The sequence below is a fragment of the Haematobia irritans genome, chromosome 2 (assembly GCF_050003625.1).
Source record: "Haematobia irritans isolate KBUSLIRL chromosome 2, ASM5000362v1, whole genome shotgun sequence".
Classification (NCBI taxonomy): domain Eukaryota; kingdom Metazoa; phylum Arthropoda; class Insecta; order Diptera; family Muscidae; genus Haematobia; species Haematobia irritans.
Window position 1 is genome coordinate 93,727,440 of NC_134398.1, and position 13,340 is coordinate 93,740,779.

At 38.3% G+C, this 13,340-nt stretch overlaps 1 protein-coding gene across 2 annotated transcripts in view; it reads left to right on the top strand.

The window, feature by feature from the left end:
* Positions 1–1,977: 1,977 nt before the first annotated feature.
* Positions 1,978–13,340, top strand: part of AlaRS (alanine--tRNA ligase, cytoplasmic) — a 99,313-nt gene continuing 87,950 nt past the window's right edge. The window contains exons 1-2 of one of the 2 annotated variants that reach the window (XM_075295615.1): positions 1,978–2,048; positions 2,297–3,305. In XM_075295615.1, the coding sequence (XP_075151730.1) occupies positions 2,311–3,305 (995 nt within the window). In that variant the 5' untranslated portion in view covers positions 1,978–2,048; positions 2,297–2,310. Of the gene's footprint in view, positions 2,091–2,296; positions 3,306–13,340 lie in introns of both variants that reach the window. The other variant, XM_075295616.1, reaches the window with a different exon arrangement.

The window sequence follows — 13,340 nt, forward strand, 5'->3', positions numbered from 1 at the left end:
TTTGCAAAACTTGATCAAAATATAATCGTCTTCCTAAATATATTTGTACTTTTAATTTAGTGCTTTGGTGAAAACCCCGAACATAGTACTCACCTTTATTAGAGAGTCAATCAATAAGAGTTTTATGATCAAATTTAGGAAAATCGTTGCCCGATTATATACGTAAAATCTAAAGATCTTTATTGTTATATTTAAATAAAAATTATAAAAATGTTTGTTTTTTTATTTTTTTTGTTGTTGAAATGCATAGTTACGTATGTTAATTTTGTGTTCTTTATATGAAATAAATATTTTTGTTGTTAACCAAAAATATAGTTTGGTTTTAATATTATTTATATTGCAGATTAAATAGAAATAACGATTATTACGATTTCTGTAGAAAAAAGTGACGATTTTTCTTGAAATTTTATTGGCAGCCCTGGTTCGGACTGACAAAATAACGAGATTTCGTAGATTTGAGGATTTAACAGCTGTTTGTAAATATATCAATACAAACACAAACCCGTATGTGGACACGCACACACACATTCATCTACAAGGAAAATTTGGGCAGGGTTCCAAAAAGCGCATTTTTAGTACTAAAACCACAGTTGTTCAAGGCAGTATAGTGGATTTTGAAAGAGATTTTGTTGAAATCCTCAACGAGCCAGCTGACATTTGCCTATTGCAAATCTACTGAGATCTAGGAGGATTTCGGCCAAAATCCTAGTTTACGAGGATTTCGTGTCTAGTGCGAACGTAGTATCATTCGCTATACAGATTATCAGTTATTCCGGACGGAATGTCGGTTTTTGTAAAGAATCTTACAGTGTGTCGGATTGATACGACTTGTCGGCGATGACTAAATAATCGGTAAATGTGTTATCGATCCCATAAACATGCAGCAGTATCGATTATGCCTTCGGACTTAACTTATAATGTGCACAATATATGGGATATGTTCGACACGAGCACTGTCGTCCGGAATAACTGATAGTCTGTAAAGCGCATCAGAAGCGCCGCCAAATTCAAAAAATGTTGGCAGGGTGGGGACCATGGCTGAACAAGAAGGTTAAATCATAGGCCCATATGATTACAATTTTTTTACTTCGACAAAATTTTAAGATGTCAAAATCATATGTTTATGGTGATTGCAGCTCTCCAAATGACACTGCACAGCAAATGCATCTCAAACAAACTCGCGCATTCATAGCTGGAGAATTGTTCAAAGATGACGTGAGTATCTTGATAACATATTCCAGACCCAAAATACCACGCACATCAGTTTTTAAACTGCATCATAAACTGTTTTTGTTAATAGATGGCAAAGATCCATTTGACTGACTTCAATTCTTAACTTTGGTGGGTATTATAGTCTTATTTGTCTCATATCGGCGTTCCTCGGATGAATTATCCATTTCACAATCACTCTTAGGTGACGCAATTAAATTTGAACCTTTATTTTTCTCTGGATTTTAATTATTTTTCAGGACAATTGAGAATAAATAATTACCACTTTTATCAATGCCATACGATTCTTTTATCAGCTGATTTTGACTTCTTAAAATTGTAAACAACATATTGAAATTTGTTGTTTTTGTTATCGTGATTCAACCTCCTTATTCAGCCATGGTGGGGACACTTGACGAACTGTCCCAATAGCACTGAAGAAATCATACCAGTTGTGTGACGGGCAGAATAAAATGCAAATTCACTTCAATAACTTTTTATCGATGGTCGTTTGGGCTTGGCTGTACAATCAGTTAATTAAATAAAAGCATTTCCAAAAATTTTTTTTAATTTTCTCCCAAGCAATTAAAACACAATGTACATAAGAACAAAATTTTTGAAAACAAAGAATGTAAACAAACCGACAAGAAGTAAACAAAGGTTTTGACAATATGAATATCGATTTCAGTCACCTGATTGCATGACTTTACCACTATTAATTGCCATGCCTATCGATAAATAATTTATGCCATATGTATATAAAATTGGCAACACTGAATATTACTCAGTTTTTGCTGACAGGTGTGAACTAGTAAGGCGGCTTTAGAAAGGGTTTCACGGTAATACTGTGTGCAACTATACAAACTTTGATTTTTATATATGTAATTTATTTTATATTTTGGTGCGGGAGTAGTGGTTGAATTATGACATATAAATTACTTCACAAATGTTCGACACCGTTCGAAACGGACAATCTTACACATTTGCCGTTTACACGTGCAACATTTCTTGAATTATTTATATGTTATCGTTCAAGTTGTTTTTGGGTTGCGTGGCAATGTGGCATTAACCTATTTAATCATTACAGTTTATTGATTCACCATGCATTTTTTAACTGCTGCTGGAGTTCGTAAATGTTTCTTGGATTTCTTTAAGGAGAAGCAACATATTTATGTACATTCCTCTAGTACCATACCTTTGGATGATCCAACACTACTTTTTGCAAATGCCGGGATGAATCAATTCAAACCTATGTTCTTGGGAACTGCTGACCCAAATAGTGATATGTCTAAATGGTTACGTGTAGCCAATACTCAAAAATGCATTCGTGCAGGAGGTAAACACAACGATTTGGACGACGTTGGAAAGGACGTATATCATCATACTTTTTTTGAAATGCTGGGAAATTGGTCATTTGGAGACTACTTCAAAAAGGAAATATGTTCTTGGGCTTGGGAGTTTTTGACAGATCGATTGGGTCTAGATAAGGATAGATTATACGTTACGTACTTTGGAGGCGACGAAGCAAGTGGATTAGAACCTGATCTAGAATGTAAACAAATATGGATTGACTTGGGACTGAAACCCGAGCACATAATACCCGGCAATATGAAGGATAATTTTTGGGAAATGGGGGAGACGGGCCCATGTGGACCTTGCTCAGAACTGCATTTTGACCGCATAGGAGGCCGCACTGTACCAGAATTAGTCAATATGGACGACCCCGATGTTTTGGAAATTTGGAACTTGGTTTTTATTCAATATAATCGCGACCAAGATGGTACATTGAAGCTACTTCCAAAGAAACATATAGACTGTGGTATGGGCTTCGAAAGATTGGTTTCTGTTATACAAGACAAACGTTCCAACTATGATACTGATATATTTGTTCCCTTGTTTGATGCTATACAAGTTGGAACCGGATGCCCAGCGTATGGCGGAAAAGTAGGTGAGGAGGATGTTACTGGGGTTGATATGGCGTACAGAGTGTTAGCTGATCATGTAAGAACTCTTACCATAGCTTTGGCCGATGGAGGAGTCCCAGATAATACTGGTAGAGGATATGTTCTTCGGAGAATATTACGACGAGCAGTTAGGTAAGTTGGTTATTCCACTCCGTACATATGAAATATTTGCGTTTTTCCTTTAAAGCAATTTGTAGCATACTATGAAATATAAGGCCAGTTAGTTAATCCTTTGGTATATATCCTTTCAAAATTGTTAATTTCCTCAGCACTGCAAATCCCAGAGCAATATTGATGGTATGGTTAATATTGGCTATAACTTACAGTGTTTAGTAGAGGATAGAGAAATGTAAATCAGTTACTCTAGAGCCTAGGGTTAATAAAGTTGACACTTCTTTAAATTTGTTGATAAATTTTGGGCAAAATACGTACAGTGGAATCTTCACGAGCAAAGTTGGCACATGTTTTTTCGACTTGAAGTTTTTTGTTTTTTGTATTCAAATGTTAATTTTTTATATTAAAAAGTTAATAAATCAAATAAATTTGACGTTCTTTCCCTCTGCTGGTTAAGCTACACTTGTAGTTTAGTCAATGCATGTTTTTAAGCTGAAATCAAAAAAACAACAAATTAAAATATATAAAAGCATATCAAAATCAGTTTATCCTTACAAACAATTGGGATATTTCTCTCAAAACAAATAGAAAATCTTATTTGTGGACGTAGAAAGCCTGTAGTATATCTACATTATCTATTCAGAGAATATAGAATACAACGTTGATAACCAGGGCTTTGGAGTCGGAGCCGGAGTCGGAGCTGGAGTCATAGAAATTTTGCTCGACTCCGACTCCGGCGAAACAAACTTTGAAAAACACTTCCTACCTTGTAACTAAAGAAAGATTTCGACAAATTAGATTCCATTAGGGATTTTATCGAACAACGAAAAACGAATTAATGGATTTCAGACCATTATTTATATGGTGAAATTTCACGGTGATAAAAAAATAGGTTTTACTATAATATGTATTAATCAATTGTATTGCCCATTTTTAACATATTAAAATATCGATTTTTGACCCTATATGTACTCTTGATAAAGGTACAATTGTAAGGTAATATAGCAGTAGAACCTAACGTTCTACATTTTTTTGGCAGGCACGTTGAGTTCGAAGGTGAGTCATACCGCACAATTTTGTAACATAGCACCTACATATAAACCCATTTTCCGATTTGTTTTAAGAAGTTTTTCCCAGTTTAAAATTTTCATAAGATTTGTCAGAAATTTTGAATTTAGAGTTATTTGAGATCCATAAATAAATGCGGAAATTTCCCGTCGGCCCAGATTTTGTATATGGGGATAATTACTTGAGAAATCTCCATATACACCCGATGTCCTTGGAAGCTGTAATTTTAAATTAAACCTTTGCCAACGTGCCATCTGAGCCGGTCCTTTGGGAGAATGTTTCATCAAAGCCACTCAAAATTCTTTAAATTAACGTGCATAACTGATAGACCATTTATAAATCGATATATTGCCATTTTATTTCTATGGAAACAATATTCGTAACTGTCCAACTATTCCTGTAATCTGTTTTTATTTTTTATAAAATGCCTATATACATTAATACCAGGATTTTACTTCTTAAACATCTGGAAGCCTAATTATTTTTTGTTTTTATAAATACATTAGGGTTCTTTAGGACATATAAACACATATGGCAAAATAGAATACTTATATCGGTCTATTTTTGGAACACTACACCTTAAAATTACAATTGGAATACTGTTAAAATGATATTTAGGTACACCACCTCGAGTCGACTCCGGAGTCGGAGTCGAGGCTAATAAGAAATGCTGGAGTTGGAGCCGGAGTCGAGAAAAATTGACTCGACTCCACAGCCCTGGTGATAACTACGTCTGAATCCAATTGAGGCAAATCCCAAGTCATACATCGCTACACACAAAAAATGTTTTTTCTAATTCAATCACAAATTTAATTGATCCAATTAATTTTTTATTTGAAATGTAGTAGTATCTTTATTATTTAATTCATTTGTTTTGTTTATTATTACACGAATTTACATACACATTATGCAAACAAAGTTACATTAATTGATAATGTTCTTATATAAATTCATTTAAAACCAAGCTATGACATTTTGTCGTCAGCCGGTATTTGTAGTATCCAATTAATATTAAATTTAGTTAAGGGAAATATAATAAATCCGATTGAAATAAAAGTGATTTAAGCATGTTCGGTTATAATCAGTTTGCGATATCGTAAAGAAATTGAGATATATTTAATATAATTTCGCCAATCATGGACTTCTGTTCCATTTAGAATTCTTATTAGCTCAATCTCGGTTAAAATTGGTTTACCAAAGCATTGCAGTCGATAACCTCGTAACACTGGGCATACTGCTACAAAATGGTATATAGTTTCTTTTTCGGCTAAGTTACGCAACGTACATTTATACTACTGCTGTTAGCATTAAGAAAGACTAAATCCAAACGAGCTTTAAAAATCCATGTTATCTCATAGGCATTATATTCTCCAATAAAATAGAATCTTCCGACAAGTCCAGATTTTTATAAAACCTGGATCTACTCTGCATAGTCATTTCTATTGATTTTCCTAAAGGGTCATTTTATCAATTAGGATATGGGCATTGCGTTTCCATTCTCTAGCTGTCATATTATCTACAAATTGTTGATCTTGGAACATGGTTGTCAGATCTAAGAGATTCTTCATCCAAAATATTTTCTTTGCAACGATTATTTTACTCAATTTATGCGACAATCTCTCTGTGTGTTATTGAAATAATGTTCTGTAAATATATTTCGTGTGCAGCTAAAAAGAATACAGATGACCCTCTTCCAAATCGGTTTCAATATAAAGTGCATAATTTGGAGTTGATTTCGGGAGCCTTAACACCAATTTCAAAAAGAAACGCTATAATTGGTCGACATCCTCAAAATTACCGTATCCCCATGTAAAGACTGTTGCAATGATATATCATAATTTTTCAAAAAATTCTTCCATGTGACATTGATATCACTTTTTGCTTGCGAATTTCGGTTCTGAATATGTTTTTTATTCTTGATTTGCTGGGTTAGTATGACTCCCTGGTACTTGCACTCCGATACAACTTCTATATACTCCATTTTTCCTGTAAAGATAGTCTGTCGCCATTTCGGAATACCATAACTTTGGAATTTGTGGTGTTGACTACTAAGCTCAATTTTTTGCAATATTCTTCCAAGTTGTTTATCATAAATTGAAACGTCAGCCAGAACGACGAACGATATCGTCAGCATATAACAATACTCTTATATTAGGTTAGGTTAGGTTAAAGTGGCAGCCCGATTAAGATTCAGGCTCACTTAGACTATTCAGTCCATTGTGATACCACATTAACTAAAAGTACCTATTACATATGGGCACTTCTAGTTTTAACCGCTGAATCTTCTTGATTATTTTTCTTTGTTGAACCAACCAGATTGTTCCAAAAATATTAGCAGACTGCTTAAGTTAACGTTTTCCAGATCCGCCAGTAATCTGAAGCTATATGCTCCTAAAAGTTGCTTGCGCTTTACACAAAGTGCAGGACACTCACACAAGAGGTGTTTAATTGATTCTTTTTCCTCCGCATCATGACAGCTCATACAATAGTCATTATACTTCGCGCCAATAGTTTTTGCAAAATCACCTATCAGGCAGCGACCCGTTATAGCAGATATCAGGAGTGATATCTGACGTCTCGAGAACATTAGCATATCTAGTGTGCGGTTTAAGTTGAAATGGGGCCATATTTGCTTGGTGTCGTTACAACCCTTGCAATTTTCCCATCGAACATTTGCCATCATAACAGCCTTCTCACGCAGCATGAGCTTGCAGGTAGCTAGGGGCATACCAACAAATTCTAGTTCCCCTGGAATATGTAAGGTAGTCCCTAGCCTTGGCAACTCATCCGCTTAGCAGTTCCCCGGTATGTTCCTATGGCCAGGCACCCATATTAGGTGAATATTGTACTGCTCAGCCATCTCATTGAGAGATTTGCGGCAATCGATGGCCGTTTTCGAGTTGAGGAACACAGAGTCCAAGGATTTTATTGCAGGTTGACTGTCTGAGTCTGTTGGGGATTAGAGTCTCAAACTTTTTGTCGAAAAGTGGACTCGCCAAAGTGTAATCCACTACGTTAGGCACATTTGACATTATTTTGAGGACAGAACTGTGACCGTAACCTTTTTCCGACCACAGCGATAGTACGCGCAACCGCACAGCCGTTGTTGCAGCTGACTGTTTGGCCAAAATGTCTAAAGGCAATAGATGCAGCATGACATTAAGGGAATTTGTTCCTGTCTTGCTGAATGCGCCTGAAATACACAAACACGCCATACGCTGAACTTTATCTAAACCAGTCGGTTTCTGAAGTGCCGGCCACCAGACTACAACACCATATAGCATTATAGGTCTAACCACTGCCGTGTATAGCCAATGCACAATTTTTGGTTTTAGTCCCCACTTTTTTCCTATTGCCTTTTTGCACGAGTACAAAGCTACAGTTGCCTTCCTCGCCCTTTCTTCAATATTAAGCTTAAAGTTCAGCTTCCTGTCCAAAATAACGCCAAGGTATTTTGCACAATCACCAAAGGGAATTTCAATACCCCCTAAGGAAATAGGCCTAACCGTGGGAGTTTTGCGATCTTTGCAGTACATAACTAATTCTGTCTTTGCAGGATTTACCCCAAGACCATTGTCTTTCGCCCATTGTTCAGTCATCCGGAGGGCCCTCTGAATAATATCTCTGATTGTGGATGGGAATTTTCCCCTGACTGCCAGAGCTACATCATCTGCGTATGCCACCACTTTTATCCTTTCTTTTTCTAGAGTAACCAGAAGGCTATTTATAGCAGCATTCCAAAGAAAAGGTGATAGAACTCCTCCTTGGGGAGTGCCTCTGTTCACATACTTTTGTATGTTTGCTTGTCGTAGTGTGGCTGAAATACGCAGTTCGTCTAACAGCCTGAGTATACATGGATCAACATTGAGAGTTGTCAGTCCATTTAATATCGAGCTCGGATGGACATTATTGAACGCCCCTTCGATGTCTAGAAACGCCACGATTGTGTATTCTTTGACAGATAGTGAGCTTTCAATAAAGCTGACTAGTTCATGCAGTGCGATTTCAGTAGTATGCATGCTGTCGTTTCGAGAACAAACTTGAATCGATGCTAGTTCTAAGATAAATATCTATCATCCTCTCCAGAGTCTTAAGTAGGAATGAGGATAAGCTGATTGGTCGGAAATCCTTCGCCCTCGAGTGAGAGGCTTTTCCCGCTTTAGGTATGAAAACGACTTTTGTTTCCCTCCACTTTCCTGGGATATATGATAAGTTGATACATCCTTTATATATCACCGACAACCAGGGGATAATTTTGTCAGTTACAGCTTGTAACTCCGCCGGAGTAATTCCATCAGGTCCAGGCTGAGCAACTGTGGCACCGCCAGTACATGGTTCAACCGTCTGATTTCCAGGAAAATGTGTGTCCAATAGTACCTCCAGCGTCTCCTCACTGGACGTTGTCCAATTGCCCTCCGATGTTTTAATGAAACCTGGAGCGGAGTTGGTGTATGCTAGAACCTTCCGTAGTCTGGAAGCCTCGGACGTATTCTCAATACTGCTGCAGTAAGCATTCCAAGAGTTATGCTGAGCCTTTCTCAGTTCTCGCTTGTATCCTCTCAGATTCTTCTTGTAAGCGTCCCAGTCCTCAGGGGCTCTGGTGGACTTTGCCTTGTTAAAGAGCTTCCTGCAGGATTTCCTCATATTACTTAATTCCGTAGACCACCATGGTGGTCGATGGCTTTCCTCTAGGGCATGCAGCTTTCAGTGAGATGTTGAAGGCCTTAGTAATCCGCTCCACTGCGTGTTCGATATCTTGCACATTTCTCATATTTGTCTCTGTTATTTCCGGTATCATCATATTGAACGATTCCCTATACCTATTCCAGTCAGCTTTCCTAACATTTGGCGGAAATATGATCTTGGTGATATGAACATCAAATTTGAAACTGATGTAGCGATGATCTGAGAAGCTGTGTTCACTTAAAACCTGCCACTCAGATATCATTTCATTCAGTTCTTGCGAGGCCAAGGTGATGTCCAAAACCTCTTGCCTGTTTTTAGTGACAAAGGTTGGGACATCTCCCTTGTTGCAAACTACCAGATTAGTACGCAAAATAAACTCTATTAGCGACTCTCCCCTTGCATTAGTATCACTACTTCCCCATATACTATGATGTGCATTCGCATCGCATCCCATAATGAGTTTCGTCTTTGTTTTCAGTGACTCCTCCACTAAGGTCTTAATGGCATATGGAGGCATCTCCCTGTCATGTCCCATGTAGACCGAAGATACCCAATATTTGCATTTGGCTATTTCTAAACTTGCAACGACAGTGTCTGTATTGCACATTGAAGGAAGCAGAAACAAGTTGAGCTCGTTTTTAGCAATTATACAGGCTCGATTTACATCATTACCAGTATACTGCAATAGTTTGAACCCCGGAGTACTTAATTCACATATTTTGTTTTTATAAACATATGGTTCTTGAATAGGAACTATATCTATGTCCCCTTTCAGGAGATCTTTTAAGGCAGCACATGCAGCCTTACAATGATGAAGATTTATCTGGAGGATCCGTAGGACCATCGAGATTTTCAACAACCGTCACATCAGCCGCTTCAATCGAGTCAAGAATGTCCTCTTCAGAGATATCGGTGACTCTCGCAATAACCATAGGTTCAACTTTGGTGAGTTCTGAGGCAGTAGAAGCCACCTCACGCATACGGTATCTATCCATGTCTTCAAATGTCTTGGTATCCCCCTCGACTTCGCAAGAGGATCCCCTTACTTCTGATTCAGACACACGGCCCTGGGACTTTGCTAGATGTGGCAAAGACTGAGTGTTCAATATAAACACTGCATGCCGTCTTGGCCCATCCACTTCATCCAAACGGCCAACCTTCCAATCAGCTGTTGGAAGATCTGGATTGTATTGTTTCAGTCTATTTAAAATAGATTCAGGGTCAGGAGGGTTTGCAGGTATCCACGCATGTGCTCTTGGTCTAGCCGGTATGTCTTTCTTCTCGACTAACTCTAGATCAGCTCCTTCCCAACTTCACCAATTAGTATCAGAGCAGCTTTAAAACATTCTATAGACCTCTGTTCCTCAAATGCGACTAGCTTAAATCGTCCTTGATACCAACCAAACTTTTCCAGCACCTGTGAGTAGACGCCAGACAAAGCATTCTCAATTTCCCCCCATTTTTGCTTTGGAACCATACCGTCCAATGCTCCTTTATTTATGATAGCCATCACAAGGCTGTCTTTAGCAACTGAGGCAAACGATCGTTGATCCCTTTTGGAGGATGGCAGCTCATCCGGTGATCGTTCCCTTTTTCCAGCCTCAAGAATTCCTTGAGCCCATTTTAAGGAATCGCTTTGTTTAGCCGACAACGTGCTTGGGTCGACTGATCCTAATTTCTTTAGGATAAACAAAGCATTTCTGCGTTCTTTGAATCTCTTTCGTGAGGGATTACCTCCTTTTGATGCCGTTACCTTGGAAAAGGTCCGACTTGTCAAATTGTCGCCACCTGTCGACCCGTCTACAGGTCGACTAATTGGGCCTAACTCTTGGTCATTGCCCAAATTTATAACTCCAGTCGATACCCGTCCACTGAGCCCTGAAGTTAGCAACCCAGTGGATGTTTTTGAATTTCTCTGCATGGTGGCCTAATATCCCACCACACTTGAAATTCGTATTAGGTACTTATTACGATTTTATCCGCTATTAAAAAACACGTCCGTTCGACGGTTGAAATAATAATTTATATTGAGCTCCTCTATATTTATCCCTCCTTCCAATGATTCATTCAGATCGTTTATATATAACGCGAATAATAAAGGTGATAGAAGACACCCCTGTTTTAGCCCTGATTCGGTCTCAAAGAACTCTGACAACTCATCTCCATTCCAAACTGGTGATTGTGTGCTTCTGTATAATGATTCAAGTAAAGGGTGATACGGTCAAAATTTGGTCAAGGGAAAACGCGTATAAATCGGTGAAATCGTTTATTTAAAAAATCAAATTAAATTTCTTTTTCAAGTTCAATTAGTATAAAATTCAGGAAAAATATTCAGTTAGGCTTTCGCTTTTCCAAATCCGAATTGCTTGGCCTCGCGTTTGACACCTGCCATCAGATTTTGTACAGCCACCTTGTCCACCTTCTTCGCCGCAGAAAGCCAGTTTGCCTTGAACTGCTGCTCGTCCTTAGCAGTTTTTTTGGTCTTCTTTAGGTTCCGCTTGACAATAGCCCAGCATTTCTCAATTGGGCGGAGCTCTGGCGTGTTGGGAGGGTTCTTGTCCTTGGAACCACCTGCACGTTGTTGGCGGCGTACCACTCCATGGCCTTTTTACCGTAATGGCAAGATGCCAAATCCGGCCAAAACAGTACGGAACAACCGTGTTTATTCAGGAATGGCAGCAGACGTTTATTCAAACACTCTTTCACGTAAATTTCTTGGTTGACAGTCCCGGAAGCTATGAAAATGCTGCTTTTCAAGCCACAGGTAAAGATGGCTTGCCAAACCAGATACTTTGCGAACTTTGACAGTTTTATGTGCTTTAAAATATCTGCTACCATTCCCCTTCCTTTTGCCGTATAAAACTCCTGTCCCGGAAGCTGCTTGTAGTCGGCTTTGACGTAGGTTTCGTCGTCCATTACCACGCAGTCAAACTTCGTCAGCATCGTCGTGTACAGCCTCCGGGATCGCGCTTTGGCCGTCGTATTTTGTTTATCATCGCGATTTGGAATCACTACCTTCTTGTAAGTCGATAGTCCGGCTCGTTTTTTTGCTCGATGTACGGTTGTAGACGATACACCCAGCTTATTTGCGGCATCTCGGAGAGAGAGGTTAGGGTTTCGCTTGAAACTACCGGCAACTCTCTTTGTCGTCTCAGCGGCTTCCGGTTTTCGATTTCCCCCTGATCCAGACTTCCTGGCTGTCGACAAACGGTCCCCAAACACTTTAATTACATTTGTAACGGTTGATTTGGCAACTTTTAGCGATTTTGCCAGCTTTGCGTGCGAGTAGCTCGGATTTTCGCGATGCGCGAGCTAAATTTTGATACGCTGCTCTTCTTGCTTGGACGGCATTTTGACAACTGAACAGTGAATTCCAAAATCTAAATAGGAGCAACATTCTACACACACACACCTTCAAAATGAGGGGTGTTCAGGTTTTTTAAATGCAAAATTGAAAGAAATACGTCAAGTTTATATTGACCAAATTTTGACCGTATCACCCTTTATGTTAACAAATTTGTATGAGATTCCAAGATGGTGCAGTTTGTAAATTTCGTGGTATTTAATCGAACGCAGCTTTGAAATCCACAAAGAATGCGTATACTTTCCTTTTTTTCGAACAGTTTTGCAGATATAATGGCTGATAGATTGTAAATATTGGCCACCGTCGAGTAATTTCTTCGAAAACCGGTTTGATGTTCCACTAATGTGCTATGCTCGTCAGTCCAATTTACAAGTCTTTGATTAAGCACTCGCATAAATATTTTTGCCACGGTGTTCATGAATGATATTCCTCTGTAGTTTGCCGGATTTTCTATGCTTCCTTTTTTATGAGTTGGAAATATTATAGACCTCTGGAATATTAATTACTTCCAGATCTGGCTTAAGAAGTTCCCTGAAATGTTCTTTTAGAGTATTCTCTGAGAGACAGTGGCTTATATGAAACTCTTGACCATTTATTTCTCTGACAAGTTTCCACCACTCTTTTCCATTGGATATTTCGTTTAGTTTCTGGGCGAGCCTAGCATAGTACATTTGTTTACTCGTTTCGCAAACTTCTTTATACTTCCTTCTGGCATTTAGACAATTCTGTTTATCTGTATCAAGTGAAGATTTACGAAATTGTCTAGTAAATTAAAATATTTTTTCCTTGCCCAATAACAACGGCTATTAAACCACTTCTTATTTGGTTTGAAGATCTGGTCACAGTTCTGTGTAGGTGCTGCTGTAATGATGATATCCGTTAACTCCTTTATAAAGGGTGATTTGTTAAGAGCTTGATAACTTTTTTAAAAAAAA